Source organism: Garra rufa, chromosome 12 (assembly GCF_049309525.1).
Source record: "Garra rufa chromosome 12, GarRuf1.0, whole genome shotgun sequence".
NCBI classification, from domain to species: domain Eukaryota; kingdom Metazoa; phylum Chordata; class Actinopteri; order Cypriniformes; family Cyprinidae; genus Garra; species Garra rufa.
The window spans coordinates 44933450-44959306 of record NC_133372.1 but is presented as its reverse complement, the minus strand read 5'-3'; the positions used below and the strand labels follow the sequence as shown (position 1 = coordinate 44959306).

The following is a 25857-nucleotide window of genomic DNA, read 5'->3' as shown; positions in this document are numbered from 1 at the left end:
ATATAGCCATGACTGTTATATGAAGATGTGAGACTCCTACCTTGAGAAAAACAGACGGTAAAACACGTCTTCAATAGTCTTAGACGACATCTCAGCTGTGCCTTAAACCAATGTACCAGTCAAGTTATTCCCATTAAATGTTCAATTTCGCGATGTTGTATCCGTATTCTTTTATATTTTCAATGTTCAGCCTATACCACCTTGTTTTTAACGTGCTGTAAGAGCGGTCGCGGCCGTTTGTAATTTAAACGCGGGAGTCTTCCGGTGTCATTCATTTCTAGTTGTTTTACCTGTAAACAACAGTCCATTACCTGCTTGATACTACAAACTGCTATTTGCTATCATATTATTTTCACTTAATCATAATCACACTGCTTTGTAGAGCAAATAGTTTTATTTGCCGTTTGTTATTCTGCTGTGTTTACCTGAAGAAGCTAATGAATCGGAAGTCTCGCACATTCAAATTAATTTTAAGAGAAACCAGAGCCACTGTGTGCTTGATATTGATTTGTGTATCAAGACCAATATTACATGTATTACACGAAGATTTGAGAAAAAAAAAAAAAAAAACATACCACGAAAAAAATAGATGTTACATATGTGCTTTAACCTTCGTGTGTAAAACTGGAGCGCATCAGAGAACGCTGTCCACATGTGCTTCTGAAATCGTCTCTCTCTCTCTCTCTCTCTCTCTCTCTCTCTCTCTCTCTCTCTCTCTCTCTCTCTCTCTCTCTCTCAAAACTCAACTGCTTTCCACAGATCGTATCATTCGGCTTACAGCGCACAACCTCTCCACGCTGTGTCTGTAGGCTCGCATCAGAACGCACCAAGTCTCATTCCGACCTCAGCATCTTCTCGACTTCAGCTGGACCAGTACACTTCGGAATATGAAGCAGATCTGAAGACATCCAGGCAAACCCCGCCAAAAACTTAGTGTACGTAGAGTCTCTTGGGAAGAGCCTAACGTATGTCTTTAAGAGGAACTATGGGGGGAGTGTCTCATTCGATTCATCACTGGACAGACTAGCCGAAGAGCCGCTGGAGCCGATCCCGAAGCGGACCCGAACTGGCTTTTTGGAGCTATTTTACGCTGGCTGGGAATATAGTGCAACTTGGATAAGCGTTATTGTGCGTTTGGAGAGGTGGTGAAGGTGGTGCTGATGGACGCGCTGAGTTTCCACGCGTTCGCGCTCCTGTGCGCGCTACGCACAGCATTGGCAGCAAATAACTGTGAGTATTGTTTTTAAAAACAATAAAAAATAAATAAACGTAATATCATTTAAAATGGAAAAATATATTTTTAATATTTTAAATATTTATCTAAAATTCTCATTTTATCCATTTAAAATATTTGTATATTAATGTACGATTTATATTTTACATTCAATACTTTAGAATACTTAATTTGATACCCTAATTTAAATAAAATGCCAACTATGATATTTTGTGTTTACATCTGTTGTTTTCAGGAACTGATGCGTTAACGTCCAATACTACTATATTTAGCATTTTCAACTATTAGCTACTTTATAGCTTATTAGTAGGAATTAGTAATAGTGTTTGTAAAAAGGATTTCCGAGTCATATAGTCTAAAGTTTTACGTTGCAGGCAAAACTCCGTCGGTTCTAATTTTGCAAGCTTTTATAGCTGTCAAAATGAGGATAATATGCATGCATTGCGTTATAATGCTTTTGTACACTGAATTTGTTATTCATGCATCTCTGGGGCAATGCGTTTAATGAAATGCATATTTAAAATGCTGCGACTGAATTAATAAGAGAAAAGGGAAAAAAAACAGCAACAGTCTAAACAAGCCTTTACGTCTAGGAAGCAAATGCATGACATATGATTCTGATAATTAAAGACACAGGAGCTATAAATAAGTTAAACATTAAAATCAAGTTCTATATTGATTACTCAAATCTAAAGACCAACTTCTGTAGTCCACTTCAGAGTGAATTTCTGACCGCTAGGCGGCGCTGTTTTCCCGTATAGATCAAACTGTAATTCCATTGACATCTAAATGAGTCAGCGCCGTATTCAAGGGCCCTACACATACCATCAGTGGCACTTATGAAGATTTATGTAATTCGTAGGAGGACATTACTTGAAAGAAAAGTTCAGCAGTAGGACTGAATGGCTTGGGAGTAATTGTAATCGCAATTTTAAAAGCCTATAATTTGACAAATTTGGACATTTCGGGTACATCGCAGGTTATTTAAGAGCCACGTTCGCTTTTTGGTTGATTCATACATCGTGGATCGATTTCAAATGGCTTGATTTAAGAAAATCTGGCAACCAGCCATCCAGAGGAAGAAAAATAGAGCAGGCGAGTGACACTTGGCAAAACTTCTTTCCGCACTTGTAAATATGAGTCATATATCTGTTGAATTGAGATTTACGTTACTCTCTGAGGAAGATTTGTTGCCTCAGACTCTGGTAAGGCACTCGGGGTTGTCCAACATGAATATGCAAATCCCTCACGGTTCATTTGCATATGTGTCTAAACATAACATCCATAAAAAAACTTGGCAGGTTGGAATCCAGGCCATGTTTGTGGATAGCGACTAGTGTCTTGACAGTTAATTTAATGTTAGAAATTCGCCATTATCCATTATGATAATAGATAGATAGATAGATAGATAGATAGATAGATAGATAGATAGATAGATAGATAGATAGATAGATAGATAGATAGACGACCATTTAATTTGATGAAACGTTTTAGACAGTTTCTGATTTAACATTATTTAACTTAACTTTAAAGAGGTCGTTTTTTGATTTTGAATTTGCTAAAACAAATATATTGTGAGACAGATCTCTTTTTTTTATTTAATTTGAGTTAATTTCAAACATATTGTTTGTGTGTGTGGTTTTAATCACCTTTCAGCTCCGAGTTTTTCCAAACTCATTGGATCTGAGTTGTTCAGTATGATTTGAGAACTGCATTTCACAATACAAAGCTTGAATTGGCCAATCCAACGGCTATTTATTTGTTAATATCAGCTTTGATTGGCCCGTCACGTTCAGTCTGATCCATAGCAACTATAACCTCAAAAGCACCTCAACCTTGACTGAAAATGGCTTCATGTTTGCGGCATAATTAAGAGCGCCTTTCTGGCCAAATAAATATTAGTGTTAGATAATAATTATAGATTAGAGATATAACAGAAGGCTGCAGGACGTTGCAGGCACGAAACCATCTGTGGTTAAGCGCGAGCAGTTTGCTGATATTAATAACCGCACTAACCGCGCCGTTCTCATAACCCATTAGGTTGCACAAATTATAATTAACAAACTCTTCATACAACAGATTGCAAATAGATAGAAGTGAGTCTCGTAATGAAATGCAGAACTGGAGCGAGGCCTAGAAACTGGCGCTGAAAATAACAACGCCTCTGTATACTTTATTTAGTGTTGTTTGGGAATGATTTGGAGATATGTATTCTTGTGAGGTGAAAACATTGCAGTCTATTAAATCTAATGAGGGGAAAGTGTCTTTGAGAGAGTCTGTAGTTGGTGGCCTAGATTTCCTCTTCGCTTTGATCGAACATGCCTGACAGCGTTCAGCCGAAAAAAGTCAATTACTGCTTTTAATTACCTGATCTGGAAGGTCCAGACTCTGAAAATCAGCGGGGACCTTGTTCTGCTCTTAAATCGTGAAAATAAAGAGGTTGTAGAGCCATGGCTGGTGCTTCCAAACCGAAATGGTACGTTCGCCAACAAGTGACAACTCAAATCAAATATTGAGATATAGGACAAAAGAATATTGTGCATAAACCATTTTCACTTTTGTTTAACCCTTCAATCTCTAAAACAACAAATTTGTACAAAAATCGAGACCTTATTGTCTTCAGTCATGAAAATAAATTAGTTGTAGAGCTGTGATTGGTGCTTTAGGACCCAAATATTAGGGATGTTGATAAGTGGTGACTAAAGTATTGATGTTTTAGTTGAAAAACACAATTTTTACTCTTGTTTAACCCAGTTCGTTCTAGAAGACTTTTCGCGAGAATCATATTAAGTGGCAACTGAAATCAAATAAATGATTCAGAGAAAAAACGTTGTGCATAAACCATTTTTACTCTTATTTGAACTCTGCGAGTCCAATCTGCCCTTGATAATTTGTGCAAAATCACATTGTGCTTTTGATATTTGAAAGCATGCAGCCAAAAAGTCAAAGTTCTCTTTTTTTTATTACCTCATCTGTAAGGTCTAGACTCTGAAAAAATCTGACGGGACCATATTCCGTTCTTAAATTGTTAAAACAAAGATTGTGTATCGTAGAATAAAGATTGTAAAATAAAGGTTGCAGAGCTGTGGTTGATGCTTCAGGACACAATTGCTACGGTTGTCAAGTATTGGAGAGTAAAAATCAAATATTGATGTTTTGGATGGAAAAAAAAAAATGCTCCGTATAAACTATTTTCAATTTTGTTTAACCCTTTAAACCCAATCAGTCCTTAAGAAATTTGTGCAAAAATCATATTGAGTTTTTGATGTGCAATATCAATATGACAGTGCTCAGCCAAAATAGTTAATTTATCAGAACCAAATGGTATGTTCGTCAAGAAGTGGTGACTGAAATCAAATATTGATGTTTTGGATGAAAAATGTTGAGGATGCACTTTTTTTACTCTTGTTTTAACCCTGCGAACCCAATCTGCCCTTAATGAATTTGTGAAGAAAGCATATTGTGTTTTTGATTCACAATATTTGAAAGCATTCAGCTGAAAAGTCAAACTTCTCTTTTTAACTACCTCATCTGTAAGGTCTAGACTCTGAAAAAACCTTATTCTGTTCTTAAATTGTTAAAACAAAGATTGTAGATCGTAGAATAATAATCGTAAAATAAAGGTCATAGAGCTGTGGTTTGTGCTTCAGGACACAAATGCTACATTTGTGAAGAATTGGAGAGTGAAATCAAATATTGATGTTTTGGATGAAAAAATAATGCTCCGTATAAACTATTTTCAATTTTGTTTAACCCTTTAAACCCAATCAGTCCTTAAGGAATTTGTGCAAAAGTCATTGAGTTTTTGATCAATATCAATATGACAATGCTCAGCCAAAACGGTTAATTTATCAGAACCAAATTGTATGTTCATCAAGAAGTGGTGACTGAAATCAAATATTGATGTTTTGGATGAAAAATGTTGAGGATACACTTTTTTTACTCTTGTTTTAACCCTGCGAACCCAATCTGCCCTTGATGAATTTGTGATGAAAGCATATTGTGTTTTTAATTCACCGAAAAGTCAAACTTCTCATTTTAATTACCTCATCTGTAAGGTGTAGACTTAATTTTACTAAAACCTTATTCTGTTCTTAAATTGTTAAAACAAAGATTGTAGATCATAGAATAACGATCGTAAAATTAAGGTCATAGAGCTGTGGTTGGTGCTTCAGGACACAAATGCTATTTGTGGAGAATTGGAGAGTGAAATCAAATATTGATGTTTTGTTCATGGTCATCCAGTTGTTTTGATTTACAATATTTGAAAGCATTCAGCCAAAACAGTCAAACTTCTACTTTTTTTAATTACCACATCTGTAAGGTTCAGACTCAGAAAAAATCTGGCGGGACCTTATTCTGTTCTTTAATTGTTAAAACAAAGATTGTGGAATAAAGATCGTAAAATAAAGGTCGTACAGCTGTGGTTGGTGCTTCATGACCCAAATGCTAAGTTTAAGAAGTTGGGACTGAAAACAAATAGTCATGTTTTGGATAAAAAAAAAGTGGCATATAAACTATGTTTGCTTGTGGTTAACCCTTTTAAACCCAATCAATTAAGGAATTTGTGTAAAAATGATGCCAAAAAAGTTAATTTATCAGAACCAAATGGTATGTTCATCAAGAAGTGGTGACTGAAATCAAATATTGATGTTTTGGATAAAAAAAAAAAAAATGTTGTGCATGCACTGTTTTTTTACTGTTGTTTAACCCTTCGAACCCAATCCATCCTTAAGGAATTTGCGCACAAATCATATTGAGTTTTTGATTTGCAATATTTGAAAAGTACATTTTTAATCACCTCATCTGTAAGATCCAGACTCCGAAAATCTGCCAGGACCTTACTCTGTTTTTAAAATGTTAAAACCATAAGATTTGTAGAATAAAGATTGTAAAATGAAGGTTGTAGAGCCGTGGTTCGTGCTTCCAGACACAAATGCTACGTTTGTCAAGAAGTGGTGGCTAAAATCAAACGACGTTTTGGATGACAAAATGTTGCATATAAACTGCTTTCACTTTTGTTTAACCCTTCAAGCCCAATTAGTTCTTATGGAATTTGCCTAAAATCATACTGAGTTTTTGATTTGCAATATTTAACAGTGCTCAGCCAAAACAGTTTTTTTTTTCCCAGAACCAAATGCTATGTTCATCAAAAATTGGCGACTGAAATCAAATATTGATGTTTTGGATGAAAAAAAACTGTTGCATATAACCTGTTTTTACTTTTGTTTAACCCTTCCAAACCAATCAGTCCTTAAGGAATTTGCTTAAAATCATATTGTGCTTTTGATTTGCAATATTTGACAGTGCTCAGCCAAAACAGTTAATTTCTCCAAACTGAATGTTATGCTCTCCAAGAAGTGGTGACTGAAATCAAATATTGATGCAAAATATCGTATTGAGAACAAAAACTAGCTGGTTCAGGGACGGTTAGGGCGTCTCGTCTGGCCTTGTAACTCTCAAATGTCTCTCTCTCCTTGTCTAGGAAAGAAAAGCACAGCGGTTGCACTGTACAGTAGATCATTGTCTAACTCAATAATTGCCTCTATCTTGTCAGCACATGTGTCAGCTGTAATTTCGGCCCCAAACAAGAGGCGGATCCATAGTCGCTGTAAAAGCCTGACCTTAGAAGTTAAAGACAAACATCCCCCCTCCTTCACCCACCTACAAACTCCCGTCCTGCTTGTTGTAAATGGCCTTTAGTCTGCATACCTCTGTCTGATTTTCCCTGCCGATGAGTGTTTATCACGACAGCGCCATTGGGTATTTTAAAATGTTTTATAAATGCCAGAAAATCTATTCTGAAAGATGCGTGGGTTGGAAAAAAAGAAAATGAGAAGAAGATGAAGAAAAAAGGCAAAGATTCGTAGACTTTCTGAGAGATCCTAGGAACATCTTGGTTTTTAATAAGCGGCAAATTCCATAGGAAATTCCGAACAAGTAATCAAAAGATAACTAATCAAGTTTGAATTCCTCTTCAGGGGCCCCTATAGGTTTGTGGCAGTATATGAAGGCTGCCGGTGCTAGTGAAATAACAAGATATATCGTATATAAACAAGTTCATGTAAGTTCATGTTCATATTGTGATGGCAAGAACTTCATATTGACAAACAGCTGCTTATGTAAATTTGCAAAAATGGTTTGCGTATAACCAGTCTGACACTCTGGAAAAAAAAGAGGGTGTTTTGCACAAAAAAAAATAGTTGCGTATAAACTATTTTCACTTTTGTTTAACCATTCAAACCCAATCACTGTCTAAGGAATTTGCATACCTGTAGAAGTCATATTAAGTTTCTGGTTTGCAATATTTGGCAGCGCTCAGCCAAAACAGTTAATTTCTCAAAACCACATGTTAATGTTACGTTCATCAAGAAGTGGCAACCGCAATCAAATATTGATGTTTTGGACCATTTTTTACCTTTTTTAACCCTTCGACCCCAATCAGTCCTTAAAGGATAAGTTCACTTCCAGAACAAAAATTTACAGCCCTTGTCATCCAAGATGTATATGTCTTTCTTTCTTCAGTAGTAAAGAAATTAGTTTTTTGAAGAAAACATTGCAGGAGTTTTCTGCATATAGTGGACTTCTATGGTGCCCCGAGTTTGAACTTCCAAAATGCAGTTTATACTTTTAAACCTCAAACGTTTGTCTTGTCTTGCTCTGCCTGAACTCAAGACATTCAGGACAGTTAGGGTATGTCGAAGAACTCCCATCTTATTTTCTCTCTCAACTTAAAAAATCATTTCAAAATCATCCTACATCACTGCAGAAGTACCGACCCAGTGTTTGCAAAGTAAACATGCAAAGAAGATCAAACACCCTTAACAAAAAAGGTAAAAGAGCGGTGTAGGATGATTGTTTACAACCACATTTGGGATCATTTGAAGCCATTTAAACTGCATTTTGGAAGTTCTAACTCCATAGAAGGTACCATAAGTCCACTATATGGAAATGTTTTCCTCAAAAACATACTTTTTTTACGACTGAAAGAAAGACATGAACATCTGGATGAAAGGGGGATGAGTACATTAGCTGTACATTTTTGTTCTGGAAGTGAACATCTTCTTTAAGGAATTTGTGAAAAAAAATCATATTGAGTTTCTGATTTGCAATATTTGACAGCTCTCAGCCAAAACAGTTAATTTCTTGGAACCATTTCTTGGTTCATTAAGAAGTGGTGACTGAAATCAAATATTGATGTTTTGTCCAAAAAAAAACAAAAAAAAAAAAAAAAACGTTGTGTACTAATCAGTCATTGATGAATTTGCACAAAAATCTTACTGATTTTTTGTTGTCATACTGAAGTTTTTAAATTTAATTTGAAATTATTTTCACTGAAAAATCACCAGTAAATTTTCCAAATGATTATAAAGAAGTTATTACAAGTAGCATTAAATTAACCCTAAACAAACGTAAAGTAGAAAGACGTATTTGTAAAACGTATTACAATAGTCTGTTTTTATTTACTTCGTGTTATGTTCGTGCTGTAACACTCTTCCCAGAAACCACATAAATGCACATTTTGCTACATCAGCTTCGCACTCTGAAATCACAATCTGATTGGTTGGTGTGGTGTGGCGTGGCGTGACTTCCTGAAGTACGCAATTCTGACTTTTTCTCAGAATTGAGATGTTAACTGTTAAATCTGAGTTTATATCTCACAAATGTGATTTTTCTCAGGATTGCGACAAATAAACTCACAATTTTGAGTTTATATCTTGCAATTCTGACTTTATAATATGCAATTGCAAGTTATAAACTCGCAATTCGGAGAACATATCAGTCTTTGTCCCCCTTAAAAATGAACTGACTTTTTCTCAGAATTGAGATATAAACTGTTAAATCTGAGTTTATATCTCACAATTGTGATCTCGCAATTCTGACTTTTTTTCACACAATTGCGAGTTTGTGTCGCAGTTCTGAGAAAAAAAGTATTTTTACAAGAATTATGAGAGATAAACTCAAATTGCGAGATAAAAAAATTCAGAATTGCGAGTTTGCTCACTGCAAAAAAAATGCTTTTCTTACTTAGATTTTTTTTTCTTATTCCAGCCAAAATATCAAAAAATTCTTAAATCAAGAAGGAATTTCTAGACGAGTAAAAATTATTTTCTTATTTTCAGAAAAAAACAAGCCAAAATTAAGTGATTTTTTTGCTTAGAACAAGCAAAATAATCTGCCAATGGGGTAAGAAAAAAAATTGTATTTCAAACAGAAAACAAGATTATTTTTCAAGCAAAAACACACTTCATTTTGACTATTTTTTTCTGAAAACAAGAAAATAATTTTTACTCGTCTAGAAATTCCTTCTTGATTTAAGAATTTTTAGATATTTTGGCTGGAAACAAAAAAAAAAAAAAAATCTAAGTGAGAAAAGCATTTTTTGCAGTGAGTAAACTCGCAATTCTGAATTTTTTATCTCGCAATTTGAGTTTATCTCTCATAACTCTTGTAAAAATACTTTATTTCTCAGATTTGCGACATAAACTCCAAGAGAAAGAGTCTAGAAAATCCTTCTTGATTTTTAAGAAAAAAAAATTTTAAGATGAAAAGATTAAATTTTTTTAGATATTTTGGCTGGAAACAAGAGAAAAAAATCTAAGTATTTTTTTTTTTTTTTTTGCAGTGTTTCACGCAATTCCGAAAAGAAAAGTCAGAATTGTGTGATTTAAAATAACCTTTTTTTTTTTTTTGTGACGAAAAAAGAGGTTCCATACAAAAAAAAAAAAAACATAATACATAGATAAATATCTTAATGTAACACAATTGGTTTCTAAGGTTTTCTGTTTCTTGTGTTTTATTTATAGTCATTCATAAAGACTGTTGTGCAAATATTTAAACACATTTCTTCCATGCCAGTCTATTATTGTGATCTTTACTTCAAGCTTTAATTTACAGCTTCGAAAAATAGTGTTTTCTTTTAAAATGTAGAACCTTTTATTATCTGTCAAGCTGCTTTGTCACAAATTGTAGCCTAAAAAGCCCTATACAATAGGGCTGTGACGATAAATCGATGCATCACGATTCATAAATCGTGAAAAGTTTTCACCAGATTCAACTTAAAAACCTAAGTTCAGCAGCTGCCTTAAGTTAAATCAGCTTAAAACTACAAGTCATTTTAACTTATTACAATAAAAATGAGTTGATATAACTTGTGAGTTTAAATGACTTAAGTTGATTTAACTTAAAATCTTAAGGCAGCTGCTAAACGTAAGTTTTTAAGTTGAAACTGGTGAAAACTTTATACAGCGTACAAATAATAAGCTGCGGGAGGACTAAACTTTAGGCCACTAGTGAAAAGTTTCCATTGTTGTCTCTTGGAATATACATGAACTCAACAACCTTTTCAAATGAGTAGATAGACATACAGTACACAAACTCCGGAAACTCACACGCAAAGAAAATCTCCCAAGTTGATCAAAGATATTTAACATATTCTCACAAAACACACGCCACAACCAGGACCCTCCAGCTGTGAACCGTTAAAAGATGATTGACAGATCTAATCCATCAAAGTAAAAGCGGCTGGTGATAAACCTGAACCCAGCTGATGTTCACTCCCGACCGTACCTTGAAAAACAGCCTCCTTTAATGTATCTTCCCTTAATGAGATGCTGTTCAGTCTGCGTTAGTGGGCGTTTAGTCTGCCGAACATATGCTCGGCAACTTCGTAAATATCATCCAAAGCACAACAAACTCCTAACAAGCCGCTAATGGCGTTTCGCGAATATCCCAGAAAGTTCTGCCGGCATCCCACACTCAGCGTCGGAGATGTTCCCCGCTCTGATCAGTGGAAAGAAAGGTTGTGTAAACACATCTTCATAGCTTTGATGGTGTACTGGTTGTTTGGTGCTGTTTATTTAAGTCAATGACCATTCGCAGGCCTTGATAAGTTTGTTTTTCCGAGACTGCTGTGTTAACCAAAGGGGATAAACAGAAACAGTGTAAAACACTGAGCTATATCTGGCCACATATGTACTAAGCAGCCTCAGCTGTTACATTATTAATGCTTAAAACTTGTCATACTTCCAGATTCCTGTGTAAACTAGTCCATGAAATTCCTCTAATGTCAAGGGCATTGAAGTTGGGTTGCTTTAAAATATCCCAGTTTTAAAATGGAAAAATAAATAAATACATAAATAAAGAATACCATATGTATACAAGGGGAAGCAACATCTACAGTACACAATTTATGAAATAAATAAAGTGGATATATGAAGTGGATCAAAACCTTTCATAAAACTCAAAGTCTTAGGACAACTTTGATTTTTTTTTTTTTTGATCCACTTCACATGTTGACTACTGTACACACACATACACACACACATATATGTGACCCTGGACCACAAAACCAGTCTTAAGTCGCTGGGGTATATTTGTAGCAATAGCCAAAAATACATTGTATGGGTCAAAATTATTGATTTTTCTTTTATGTCAAAAATCATTAGGAAATTAAGTAAAGATCATGTTCCATGAAGATTTTTTGTTAAATTCCTACTGTAAACCTATCAAAATGTCATTTTTGATTAGTAATATGCATTGCTAAGAACTTAATTTGGACAACTTTAAAGGTGTTTTTCTCAGTATTTTGATTTTTTGCACCCTTAGATTTCAGATTTTCAAATAGATGTATCTCGGCCAAATATTGTCCTATCCTAACAAACAATACATCAATAGAAAGCTTATTTATTGAGCTTTCATATGATGTATATATCTCAGTTTTGTAAAATTTAACCTTATGACTGGTTTTGTGGTCCAGGGTCACATATATATTTATTTAGAAAAAGTATTGTAAAACATTAATTGTATAATACTGTATACTAGATTGTAATTAATTTGTATTTTTTGTGTAATAGATTTTTAGTATATTTAGTACATATTTGTGTTATATATTTTTGTACATTATCATTAGTAGTAGTATGTAACAAATAAAAATAATATAAATATGACAATATGAATTATATCATTTTTATTTATCATTTTATATTGTTTTTTATTTATTGTTATTATTGTTGTTGTTGTTATTATTATGCATTGATTTTTTTATTTAATTTATATTTTACTTTATTATTCAATAAAATATAAATATAATATATAAATTACAAATTGTATACACATTTTAAACTGAGTATTGTTGAACATTATTTTTTAATTTGTTTACTTGTGTGTTTGTGTGTGTGTGTGTGTATAGATTTGTAAGTTATATTTATTATTTTATGTTTATGTTTATATATTTTATGTTTATTTTTTTTTGTTTATGTATATTATCATTATTAGTAGTAGTATTAGTAGTTCGTAACAAATTGTTATAAAAATATGACAAATTTTACAATATAAATGACTACATATATTTTGTTTTTAAATGAATATTTATTTATTTGATTTTGTTTATTATAATTATTATTATCATTAATTAGTAAAATTAAAAATATAATCTATTTTTAATTTCATTTATATGTAACTTTTATTTATCACTCATATTTTCTTGATTAAATGTTTGTTTGTGTATTATTATTAGTAGTAGTAGTAGTAGTATTAGTAGTAATAGTTTGTAACAAAGTTATAAAAAATGTAAATTGATGATCATTTTAGATATTTGTTTTTTGTTTTAAATTAGGTTTTTGTTTTAAATTATTATCATTGTTATTATTATTTGTGTACTGCATTAATTATTACATTTTTCATTTTTTTTTTTTTACACTACCAGTCGAAAATTTGGACACACTTCCGCATTCTCTTTGATGGGGAAGTGTGTCCAAACTTTCGACTGGTAGTGTATATTTAACTTATTTGGTATTTAATTATTTATCACTCATATAACACATTTTCTTCATAAAATAATATATGACCAAATAACTTTTTTTAACCACATTTTAAACTCATCTCAGTATCAAATACTCAAATCCAATAAGTCATATTCCAAACCTCTAAGATTATTCCTATTTCAGCTGAGTGTGGATTTCTGAAAAACTTTAAATAAGCATGGAAGCAATTTTGCTCATTCCCACAGTGAGATCATCTACCTATCCGACAAACTGCAGGACAGTGAAATGAAGGACAGAGTGAGTAGATTATATCTTTATATCTGTGTTTTGCTAGTTACTATCATGGTGCCACCACAGGGAATGTGGGGTAGTGCTGTTGCGACTCCAAATCATGAGCCAAAAAGAGCTATTTCACTGAATGTTCAGGCCACAAAAAAGAAAGTATAAAATTGCTAAAACCATCATAAAAATGCTCCATATGACTCATTCGCATATTTTCTAAAATCGTAGAATAAGTTTGTATGAGATAAACACTAAATGTAAATTGTTATTCAAAGAAAGTACAGCTTTTTCTTCACTGAATGCCAGAAGTGTCAATCGATGCATGTACATGCTCTCAGCATGAACCGCGTTCAAACGTCTCTGAGCTGAAAGTCTGACTCCAAATCAATCAACATCTGATTGAGTTTCACAGCGTAAACTCTTAAAAACAGTGTATGTCTGATGAATGACAAATTCTTTGTGCTTTGGGGGTTGTTTCACGCTAAAAAAATTGCAGTAAACACCGCAATTCTGTCATTATTTACTCTGACAATAACAACATATAGATTCGCACACAAGTTTGAAACAACATCAGGGTACCTAAATGCCATTTGTTTTTGTTCCTTTAAAGCGTGGCTGAATTCTCTTTTATGTTTACATCTCCCAATTTTCCATTCATTCTCCATGATGTAATGGCCTCATCTTGCTATCGAATCCTCCGTTAAATAGGTGAGCGTAAATTACCGGGCTTTGTTAGGCTCCTCTCGTTGTTCTATACCTGCTGAGGAGAGCGTGAGAGTGTCACAATGGAAGTGAAGAGTCTCTCTGTGTTGCTGTCAGCTTTAAATAATAGCCTTTCTTTCATTTTCCTCTATTACATCAGCCTTCGCTGCCATGGGCAACCGCTAGTAAAATCAGGTCAGCGCTAAATGCCAAGCTTGAAGAGGGGGGCAGAAACGTGGCCCGAGTCATTTTAATTACCCAAAATGCTGTGAGATAGGGCGCACGGGTCTGAGGTGCTACTGTAAATGGGACATCTCTGAATTTAAAGAGAATTGTTAATATATATACTATACTGGTATAGGGAGTCGTTGGAAATGCCACAAACAAGGCCGAATCCTGTGTTTAATCTATACAGATGTTGGTCTTGGTTTTATCTTCACATGCAAGATTAAACCCCTCTCACGAGGCTCAGGAATGATCCACAATGCTTAAACTACTTAAACGTGTTAAGAATGATAATTCATTATCAGATAGCAAGAAGAGGGGTATTAGAATGATTTTAGAGACTATTTCTATTTTTTTACTGGTGCTTTGGACTTTAAAAAAAGGTTTCCTGAAGTTATGCAGTTTCTCAATGAATGAATTGGTGACCTTGTATCTTGCTATACAAAAGATTAATAGATGCCTATTAATATTTAATAGAAGTATATCCAAACAAGCTTATGAATGAGACTTCCGGTTCATTAGCCACTATAGGAAAGAATAACAATGCGAGTAAATGGTAAGTGTTTGCACTACAAACCAGTGTGTTCATAATTAAGGTAATACATTAAAATACGGTAAGACATGACAATTTGCAATATCAAGCAGCAAAACAAGTTATTTTGTACAGCTAAAACTAGCTGGACGCGGATGAGACCGGAAGCTAGACCTATCAAATTTACAAATGGCCGCGCTCGCTCTTACGGTAAAAATAAGGTGGATAACCGGGACACATAAGTAAATAAGTAAATATGTTCAGACCGCTCACCTACCTCATCTGCACAATCACTGTTTTAATGCTGTATACGTTTCCATTCAAACTGAAAACATAAGTCTAGACTGTGCTCTGCCGGTTTCATAGTAAAATACGAAACTGAGCTGACATTTCATTCAATGACGGACGTGTTTCACTTGGAAGCATTAAACCCAGAAGCACGTATATTTACTTGCCGGCAACCCGCCAAAATAAAAGCTTGCTGGTTTTAGGTTTGAAAATTACGAAAATGTATATATATATATATACAGTCAAGCCCGAAATTATTCATACCCCTGGCAAATTCTGACTTAAAGTTACTTTTTTGACCGGAAATGGCACAGGCTTCTCCCAAAAGATAAGACAATGTACAAGAGGTATCATTGTGGAAAAAAAATATATTTCTCAGCTTTTATTTACATTTGAACAAAAAGTGGCATGTCCAAAATTAATACCCTTTGCAAACTGTCACAGTCTATGGGAAAATCCAAAGTTCTATACCATTCCAAACTGTCCAAGCTGTTGTAAAGCATCCTAATTACCCTGATTCATTGGGAACAGCTGTTTTAATCAATTCAACAGGTGAAAAACAGAAGCTCTCTGCTGTTGGTTTGTGGACAGTGGTTTTGGGGGTGTTTTCAGTTGATGGACCAGGAAACGTACCGTTTACCACAGTATGAAAAAGGAGCAATACATCAAAATTCTCAACAACAACATCAGGCAGTCTGCAGAGAAACTTGGCCTTGGGCACCAGTGGACGACAACGACCCAAAACACACAGCAAAAGTGGTGAAGAAATAATAAGCAGACAAAACATTAACGTTTTGCAGTGGCCCAGTCAGAGTCCTGACTTAAATCCAAATGAGAATCTGTGGAGGGAGCTAAAGATCAGGGTGATGGCAAGGAGACCCTCCAACCTGAAAGAGTTGGAGCTCATCGCTAAAGATGAATGGGCAAAAATACCAGTGGAGACATGCAAAAAGCTGGTCAGCAATTATAGGAAGCTTTTGATTGCTGTAATAGCCAAAAAAGGCTTTTCTATTGATTATTGAGAAGGGTATGAATAATTTTGGACATGCCACTTTTTGTTCAAATGTAAATAAATGATGAATAATATTTTTTGTACATCATCTTATCTTTTGGGAGAAGCCTGTGTCATTTCCGGTCAAAAAAAAAAAAAATGCTGGTTGAATAAAATTAACTTTAAGTCCGAATTACCGGCTTGACTGTGTGGTGTGTGTGTGTGTGTTCGTGTGTGTATATATATATATATATATATATATATATATATATATATATATATATATATATAATGAAAATGTAAATATTAGGACTATTATATACTATATACTATTGTGTTTTCACGACACGTCATCAATTGGCCATATTGACGGCATTGAATGATACAATACCAATAAACAGAACAAAACTCGCATATTTTACTGATTATTGCTGCTGAAAATGATCAATTATTGTCATGTTTTGGGCTGTACTAATCAGTCAGACTAGGAAAAACATTTGGAGTACTTATAGACTGCCAAAAGTTATAGCAAATCAAGGAGACAAGTTCAAAAAACTGTCTGAGGCACGAAAGGCGTTTGTGGTTGACCAAACTGAACCAAGATTTCCAGGGCAAGAATCTTGACAACATTCATGTTTGTTCTTATCATTTCCGGTCAGGTAGGTGAAATATTAGGCTAATATCTTAATTAATACTGCTCGTACGTATCTTTACCACCTATTAACTTTAGTTTGTCAAAATATTGCACCCTTTCCTGCTTACTAAGTCCTTCTCTATAAGATTTAGCAGCTTCCACATGTGTTTAGACAGCATAAATTAGCAGAACAATGTATTCAGTAATACATTATTCATGCAATCCATGCTGTTGTTTACATCTGAGTATCGCCAGTATGGCCGTGCATCCAGTAACTAAAGAAATCATGACATAAGTGCAAACCCTCTGTTTGTTTTTATTTAGTTTTTATTGTAATGTCAAAGAATATATCTAGCTGAAAAAAAGGTATTATTATAGATGGTTTTGAAGCCTGATTAACTGTTTATTCTGTTGTGTTTATTTTTAAGTAACCTTTATTAGTTTTCATTTTTTTTAAAGTATAGCTAATTTGCTAAGTATTCCACTTAAATGTGGAGCTAAATTAAATGTTTGTTTTGTTTAAATTATTTTTAAGTGATCTAATTAGTTATTTCATTGCATTTAAATTAAAAAAACATAACTAATTTCAAGTATTCTACTTAATATGGAGATTAAATGTTTATATCTGGAATTATTTATTTATTAATTGTTTAGCACTATTAGTTTCCTCATTTCATTGTATCGTTTAGCCTAATTGAATTCATTTGCTGTCTGACATCTGGCCTTCATTGTTAATAAGATTGTGCTTCTAAAATATCAACTGCGACTTTTTGTAAGCATAAAAACTCACCTAACTTTGTAACTCACCACACTTGTCATCTTTTGAATGTTGAAGACTTTCAGTTTCCTAACTAGTGTCTGAATACAAGTTTTTGGTGTTTGGAATAGAAAGCTTTAATCCACAGAGGACGGATTGTGTTCTGTGTACAAAGAGATCTGGGACACTCCGGGAGCGTGCAAACTCTGCAACAGGATTTAAATGAGTGTTTCACACTTTCAACAGGATGTAGGTGTCCATTCACAGATGTTTAGGCATTCGGCATTTTCTGGTTCCATCTAACCACCCCATCACCCTCTCTCTCTTTATGCCTCCATTGGAAAAGTTTGTCGGAGGCACCGGACTCAATTCAATGTGGGAAAAGCTTCTTTAAAACTGCATTAGAAATCACATGTTCTGTCACAGCGCAGATGCACAGGGACATCCAGGGATTCCATTAAAGGTGCGGACTCTTAAAAGCGCAGCTGGGGTCAGGAAAAATGGACTGTCGTGCTGGGTTTGCACTGACTGGGCTGCTTTTACGTCTAATAAAGCGTAAGAATACTGCACGGGAGAAGGGGAAAAAAACACTTGGCTCAGAAATGCCATTTCTTGGATTCTCGTGCGTTAATAGCCTCATACGTGTTTTTTTCCAAACCGCATTTGCTTAAAAGCTTTGAGTCTTAAACACTCAAAGGAATAGTGAACAGTAGAGAATTGAGTTTGTAATGTCAAATGGATGTTTTATATGATTCTGAAAGCTTGCTTCTGTATACGTTCTTTTCTAAATAACCAACTCTGCTAACATTTTACGCTATCCGACCGTCTAGCAAGCAAAATGGCGAATTAGGCGACCTATCCTCAAGCTAATACCAGTGCTGCTGAGTTGTTTTCCTCCCATAAACATTAATTTCACAGCATGCATATGTCAGTAGATCTGGCAGTGCTGACTAGGACAATTTCCAAGGTAAACATAAAAATTTAATCTCCACCACCCTTCCAACCCGTCTTCGCATTCACGCCAAGCATCCGTCTGATCCCAGTAGAAACAATTACATCTAGTGTGTTTGTCAAATGGAGAAAAACTATGTTTTTTTACAGTTCAACACGCAGCCCTGTGTGTGCGCGCTCACATCCCCTGGCTTTCGCTCTTGTCATGAATTGTTATTAAAAAAAGTGAGCACTGTTCTTGATTCGTTAAACAATTTTATTAATTACATGCATACATGAGTACACTTCATTTCCACTAATTAATAAGCTAAGCAGAGATTAATATTAGCATGATTAACCAATTATGTATGCAGCAATCAGGTCATTGTATTTGATTAGAATAAATTATTTTCGGCATTCTGGTGATTGGCAGAAGTTCGAAAATTACAGAGTTAAAATAGGCAGTTTTTTTATCAAATCAAGTAGATTTTGTTTTCGTGATTAACTGTTTGTAAACTAATAGAAAAGGAAAAATCACTCTTAACTTCTCAATTGGTTCTCCTACACAGAATCTAGATTAAATAGAGAGCAAAGGAGACTTTAAAGATCTCAACAACGTCTCAAACTATGATTGTCAGATTGTCTTTGGTGTTTTGGGAAACCCAAGAACAGTTTAAGCAACCAAAAGTCTGAGATCTACTCAATATTTGTACTTTAAAAAGGATAGTTCTGTCATTAATTACTCACCCTAATGTTGTTGTTTTAAATCCGTAAGACCTTTGTTCATTTTTGGAACACAAATTAAGATTTTTTTTAAGAAATCCGAGAGCTTAGTCCATATATAATAGTCTACGCGACATCAGTCTTTCAACTTTAATTTTATGAAACTACAAGAATACTTTTGTGCGCAAAGAAAACAAAAGTAACGACTTTATTCAACTGTTTTCTTTCTTTGACGCACATTTACGAGTACCACAACGTCAATGTACAGTCGTGAACACGTATCGACTGATACGAAAGAGAATAAATTGTTGAATAAAGTCGTTTTGTTTTCTTTGCGCACAAAGGGTATTCTTGTAGCTGATAGAAATGGAAAAGTCACTGTTAATTTCTCAATTGTTTCTCCTAAACAGAAACTAGATTAAACTGAGAGCAAATCAGACTTTTAAGTCTTTTAAGCACATATATTTTGTACCCAAGGAAAAGATCTCAACAATGTCTCAAACTACTGTATGCTCAGGTTTAGAAACCCAAGAATAGTATAAGCAACCAAGAGTCACAGATCTCAATATGAACTCAAGCATTTCTCATCTTGAAAGGTTGCTGTGATTGCTTTTTGTCATTGATGCATGTCTGAAAACTCTTTACTTTATGTCTTTTGAGCTAAGAAAGAGCAAGATCTGAGCCATATTTCCACTCAGCCCTCTCTGGGGAATTATTTTTCTGAAGATTAAAAAAGTAGGAGATACGAAACCCTAATTACTCACCCTAATGTTGTTCCAAACCCGTAAGTCCTTCATTTATCCTCAGAAAACAAGTTAAGAGTTAAAATATTTGATGAATTCTGAGAGTTTTTGGCCTACGTTCAAGGCCTAGAAAGGTAGTAAGGACATTGTTAAAATAGTCCATACAACATCAGTCGTTTCACCTTAATTTTATGAAGCTACAAGTATACTTTTTGTTGCTTGAAGAAAACAACAACTTTATTCAACAATTTTCTTATTTCAAAGCACATTTTCTAGAGTACCACAATGTGAAGGTACTCTCGTACTCACGTTTTTTGTCAACTGATACAGAAGAAAATAAATTGTTCAATAAAGTTGTTGTTTTTGTTTTCCTGGCACACAAAAAGTATACTCATAGCTTCATAAAATAATGGTTGAACCACTGATGTCCTTACTATCTTTCTGGGACTTGAATGTGGTAGTTGCTGTCTATGCAGTGTCAGAAAGCTTTCGGATTTCATCAAAAATATCTTAATTTGTGTTCTAAAGATGAACAAAGGTCTTACGGGTTTGAAACAGCACGAGGGTGAGTAAATAATGACTGAATTTTCATTTTGGGTTGAGTTATCTCTTCAAGAGTATTCTGCAAGAACTTATTTGATGTTCGTACCATGACCTAGTGCAGGGTTTCCGAGATCTATTTTCCTGCAAATTTCAGCTCCAGCCCTAATTAAACACACCTGAACAAGTTAATCAAGGTCTTAAGGATAACTAGAAAGTTACAGGCAAGGTTGGAGCTAAACTTTGCAGGAAAAAGTATCTCGCTGGCCAGAGTTGAGAACCCCTGACCTGGTAAGCATACATCCTCAAGACATTGAAAGGTGTTCTCATGAGAGATTTTGATGCCAGTCTCTTCTTTGTATTATCTTATGTAGTCATGGATATATTGTAGAAAAAGTATGCGTATCCAACCCAAGATAGGTAAGGGCCACTCAGTACTGAGTATGTTGCATGTTGAGCAACTTTTGTTGCCTTTTGGAGCATCACTTTCATAGAAGCTTCCTCCTCCCACGCCCTTGCAATGCACAATGCCCTTTGAAACTAATGGATCCACATCATTCTCTGAAAACCTCTCCAGGTACCCATAAATTTTGTTTATCAACTGCAGTGGTTTTTTTAACCTCGACCTCTTCAGCCAAATAAAGACCTAGAGGTCAAAACATTCCAGCTGGCGAATAACATTTGTGGATACCCACAGAGTTAAGGCACTTCTGAGTTTGCATAAGCAAACACTGCGGATCGATTGGCTTCAAATGGCACTGTGCATTGCAGAGATGTAGACGAAGCAAGGGTCAGCGAAAGTAGTACTCATGCAAACAAAAGACACCAGTATCAAGTACATTTGTAGTTTTGTAAGAGTGGTGAATCAGTTGTTTCAAAGGGGATAGCATATCACAAGGCTGTAGTAGGAAAAACTTCTTGAAAATTACAATCTGTCATCCGACCGAAAGTTAAGAGCATTTTAAAGTTTGCTTCAGTAAAGTTTTCAGAAATCCTGTTTGATTTCAAACAGATATGGCTCTTTCCACCCCCTCAAACAAGTTGTACACATTCCTGTCCATCAAACACTCCAACGCGCTCACAAACATCTCAAGAAATGAAGCTGCTTGTTTATGGTCGTGCTGTAGCGATTCCCATCTCTTGTACCATCCGAGCACCAGGTGCTTGGCAGCCACTAGGTCATTTTCACCTCCCTTCTGCTCAAGGAAAAATCTAATCTGGTCTCTTTCCACTGGTGGACGCGATGCTGCCGATCTCCTCCACACGACCGTCACCGCAAGTAGAAGCGGAAGCCCCTGTCAGTCATTCCCATCATTCATATTTATGAGTTTCAGAAACATCACTTGCTCAATTTGCCCACTTTACACGCTTGCAGAGGAAAAGATAGAGAGATAGTCAGCGAGAGAGACTCCCTGTTGAAAAATGCATTGTGGGGCGGGTTTTTAAATGGCTTCGTCTGGAGGAAACCTTGCCTGTTTGCTAGGGATTTTTTCCAAACTAAATATACCATTGAGCCAGCAGAGGATGTTTCATTTTGGCTCAGGTATCTCAAAGCTGTTGTAAGAGAGGAGATGAGGCTACCGGTCTCTATCCTTCCTACGACCTTACCCAGATACTCCCTATTTCATGTTTTTCTGTCTCTTTATCTCTTCCTTTCTCCCTCTCATCTCCCCGTCTCACCTTTTGCCTGGTCTGGAATACATTTGCAATTCTGTGAGTGAAGCTATTTGATGTCAGGCTCATTCAGAAAGCGTTTGAAAGGTTAATTAGCTGAGAAATCGGTGCGGCTTTCTCAAACATTGAAATGAGAGCTGTTGTCAGATTTCTCACTCGCTCTCCTTTCTGCTCGTTCTTTCTCGTCATTATCTTGCTCCGCACGTTAACCCGAGGAGTGGATGCTGAAAGTCCCCTTTTTTGTGCTGGATGAATGAAGTTTAGCCCGTGAGTACTACAGACTGCTTTCTTCTGGTCCATTAACTGGTATCTCCAAGGTTGAGGGTGTTAACAATCACAATTACTAGCTTTGCAACATTCACAAGCCACTTTATGTCTGTAGGGGTGAAGAGGAAAATGGGGAAAGTACAAAGGAGAGGATTTGGTCCGTTACCCATTGGGAGCTGACTGGTTTTTGAATAGTTGATGTTCCATACCAGAATTGAGTCGTTCACAAACCTTGAATGCCAAATCTGATTGGCTAATCTGTTTCTCCTGTTGTTTTAGATCACTGCAATGGGCCACTGGTTTCTGCTCTTCCTCCTACGTCATTCCAGAGTTCCTCATCTTCCTCCGACAGTCAGTCGCCGTATTTTGCCAAGCTCAACAGAAGAGATGGTGAGTAATCCCAGTATAAAATGTGAAAATGTATTTAAAAGTATTGATATTTTGATATCAATATGGCACTGGTTGATTACTGTGATAATGTATAGTCACATTGTATTTGCATGGTCCCATTTCTTTTGATATATGGTTTGTTAGAAAATGACAGTTTGGCCAAGATACAACTATTTGAAAATCTGGAATCTAAGGGTGCTACTTAAGACTGGTTTTGTGGTCCAGGGTCACATTTGCATGTCCAAAGACATAACAAGGCCACGTAAACACATTAGCATTGGTCTAGCTCACGCTGGAGCCTGTTCGGTACTCCAGCGCATGCAAAAATTGATATTCTGTCATTTGATGTGGCACAGCAGGGATAAATACTCAGTGTGACTTGTGATAGAGTGTTAGCCATCATTACTCAGCCTTTTAGAGTCAATTCGATTGTAATTCAGTTGACTTACAGGTCAAAAGCAGACCAAACAGTGAATTACTGCTTAACAGTGACAGGCACACCCATGTGACACCCACCTCCTTGGCTCAGTATGCTTGTGTTAGCGGAGCAGCTCCTTTTGCTTTGGGTAGCGCTGGGTTTGCTGTCTTTGCTCATCCTTTTAATAGATACAGTGCCAATGTAAGTTAGATTTACTGAGCTAATTAGCGTGAATAGACAGGCTTAAAAGAAGCTCACTTGGCAGGGTTGTTTGAAGTTGAGGCTTGGCCGGCTGCTAAATGCTTCAAATACCTTTTCTGCCTTTAATTAAAAGTTTATCTTTTGTTAATGAAAGGATGTTTCTTAATTAACTACAGTGTTGAGCAGAAGCTAGCCAAAAGTAGCAATGCTTCCAATTTAGTGCTTTTCACTAGCAGAACAGTGAAGAAGTGAAAAAAAAGCTGTTCATTAGCATTAGCATGCTAGCTTTCGTTATAAATAGCATGTCATCTAAGTTGTTCATGTCTTTCTTTCTTCAGTCGAAAAGAAATTAAGGTTTTTGAGGAAAGCATTCCAGAATTTTTTCATATACACACTCATATACAAATAAAGGTGCTTTACAATGCCATAGAAGAAAACTTTTGTCTAACTGGTTCCATAAAGAACCTTTAACAACAAATAAGGTTCTTCAGATTATAAAAAGGTAAGACAGAGATGGTTCTTTAAAAAAACTTTCACTGAATGGTTCTTTGTGGAACCAAAAATGGTTCTTCTATGGCATCACTGTGAAGAACCTTTTAAAGCACCTTTATTTTAAAGAGTGTAGTGGACTTCAGTGGGGATCAACTGGTTAAATGTTCAAATTGCAGTTTTAATGCAGCTTCAAAGGTCTCTACACAATCTCAGCAAAGATTTTTCAACCACAAATGCTCGTCTTGCACTAGTTTGACTTTATGTAATCACGCTGGAAAGGTCACGCATGACATAACCAGATAGCACATGTACGTCTGCAAGATATTTGTTAAAGATTGCTTGATCTGGAAAGCATCTGCTATGTACAAACATCTGACAGATGTCTTTAAGATGTCAGTTTTACATAAATTCTAAATCCTAAACATCTTAAAGACATCTAATAAACGTCTATTTGACATCTGGTATGAAACGTCCTATAGACGTATTGCAGATAAGCAAACACTCTAAAAAAAATACATCTTGCAGATGTAAATGCAAATGTTAAATAGACGTCTCAGTGATGTACATGTGCTATCAGGGAAAGGCGGAAGTACCAACCAGTGCTTTACTAAGCGAACGTGCAAAGAAAGTCAAACACTCTTTATAGCGATGTTGGGTGATTTTGAAGTTGGAGGAGAAAATGATGCAGTTTTTTGCCCTACCTTCTTGAACTGAAGTACACAGATGAAGAACTAACCATGCGTGATCTTTCCAACGTGGTTACATAATGCGTGAAGTCGTAGTAATTGTGGTTAAAAAGTATATGCATTTTTATTGTTTTATCATTTATTGTTTAGCTAGATAAGACCCTTAAAGGAGTAGTTCACTTTCAGAACAATAATGTTCAGATAATGTTCAGTCGTAAAGAAATTATGTTTTTTGAGGAAAACATTTCAGTATTTCTCTCCATATAGTGGACTTCTATGGTGCCCCCGAGTTTGAACTTCCAAAATACGTTTTAAATGCAGCTTCAAAGGGCTCTAAATGATCCCAGCCGAGGAAGAAGGGTCTTATCTAGCGAAACGATCAGTTATTTTCTAAAAACATTTACAATTTATATAGTTTTTACTCTCTACACAGAGTACACACTGAGCTAGAGAAAGATGAGCATTTGAGGTTAAAAAGTATATAAATTGTAATTTTTTTTTTTTTTTTTAGAAAATAACTGATTGTTTTGCTAGATAAGACCCTTCTTTCCTCGGCTGTGATCGTTTTGAGTCCTTTGAAGCTGCATTTTGGAAGTTCAAACTCGGGGGCACCATAGAAGTCCATTATATGGAGAGAAATCCTGAAATGTTTTCCTCTAAAAACACAATTTCTTTATGACTGAAGAAAGAAAGACATAAACATCTTGGATGACAAGGGGGTGAGTACATTATCTGTAAATGTTTGTTCTGAAAGTGAACTACTCCTTTAAGGTCCTTGCACAGTGAGCCGAAATTTTTGTATGCGTTTTTTCATATTCGTCAAAATTTGTCACGGACAGAACATCATGGTGGCTCAGAATTGTCAAAACACCTTTTAAAATGCTTGTGACGGATGTGAAAAATGCGGAAATTTGAACCCAATCCAATTTTCTTTTTTTATGTCGGATGAAAGTTACGGAGGCCGTGTGTAGACGTGATTGACACAACATGAGATTGCATTTATTTTTTAACGTGCAAAAATTTCGGACAAGTATTTCGGACTCTGTGTGGAAGGACCTTTATTCCTCAGCTGGGATCGTGTGGAGGCTTTTGAAGCTGTGTTGAAACGACAATTTGGACCTTCAGTCCTTTGATCCCCACTGAAGTCACTATAAGAAAAATGGAATTCCTGGAAAGTTTTTCTCAAAAACGTTAATTTCTTTTTGACTAAAGTGGGGAAAGACATGAACATCTTGAATGACATGGGGTTCAGAAGTGAACTAATCCTTTAAGAGTTTACTTTAAATGAGCCAATTCTAATATATTCACAAGTCATTGTGCGTAATTATACTTTTTTGTGTAGTGAAATAAATATTTTGTTAAAAGTGTGATCACAATCACTAT

The 25857-nt window shown here is 35.2% G+C and overlaps 1 protein-coding gene across 1 annotated transcript in view; it reads left to right on the top strand.

Annotated features, from left to right (window-relative positions):
- Positions 1–785: 785 nt before the first annotated feature.
- The window catches only part of LOC141347631 (contactin-associated protein-like 5), a 48144-nt gene continuing 23072 nt past the window's right edge, over positions 786–25857 (top strand). The window contains exons 1-2 of the mRNA XM_073852617.1: positions 786–1230; positions 22567–22677. Of these exons, the coding sequence (XP_073708718.1) occupies positions 1161–1230; positions 22567–22677 (181 nt within the window). The 5' untranslated portion in view covers positions 786–1160. The remainder of the gene's footprint in view (positions 1231–22566; positions 22678–25857) is intronic.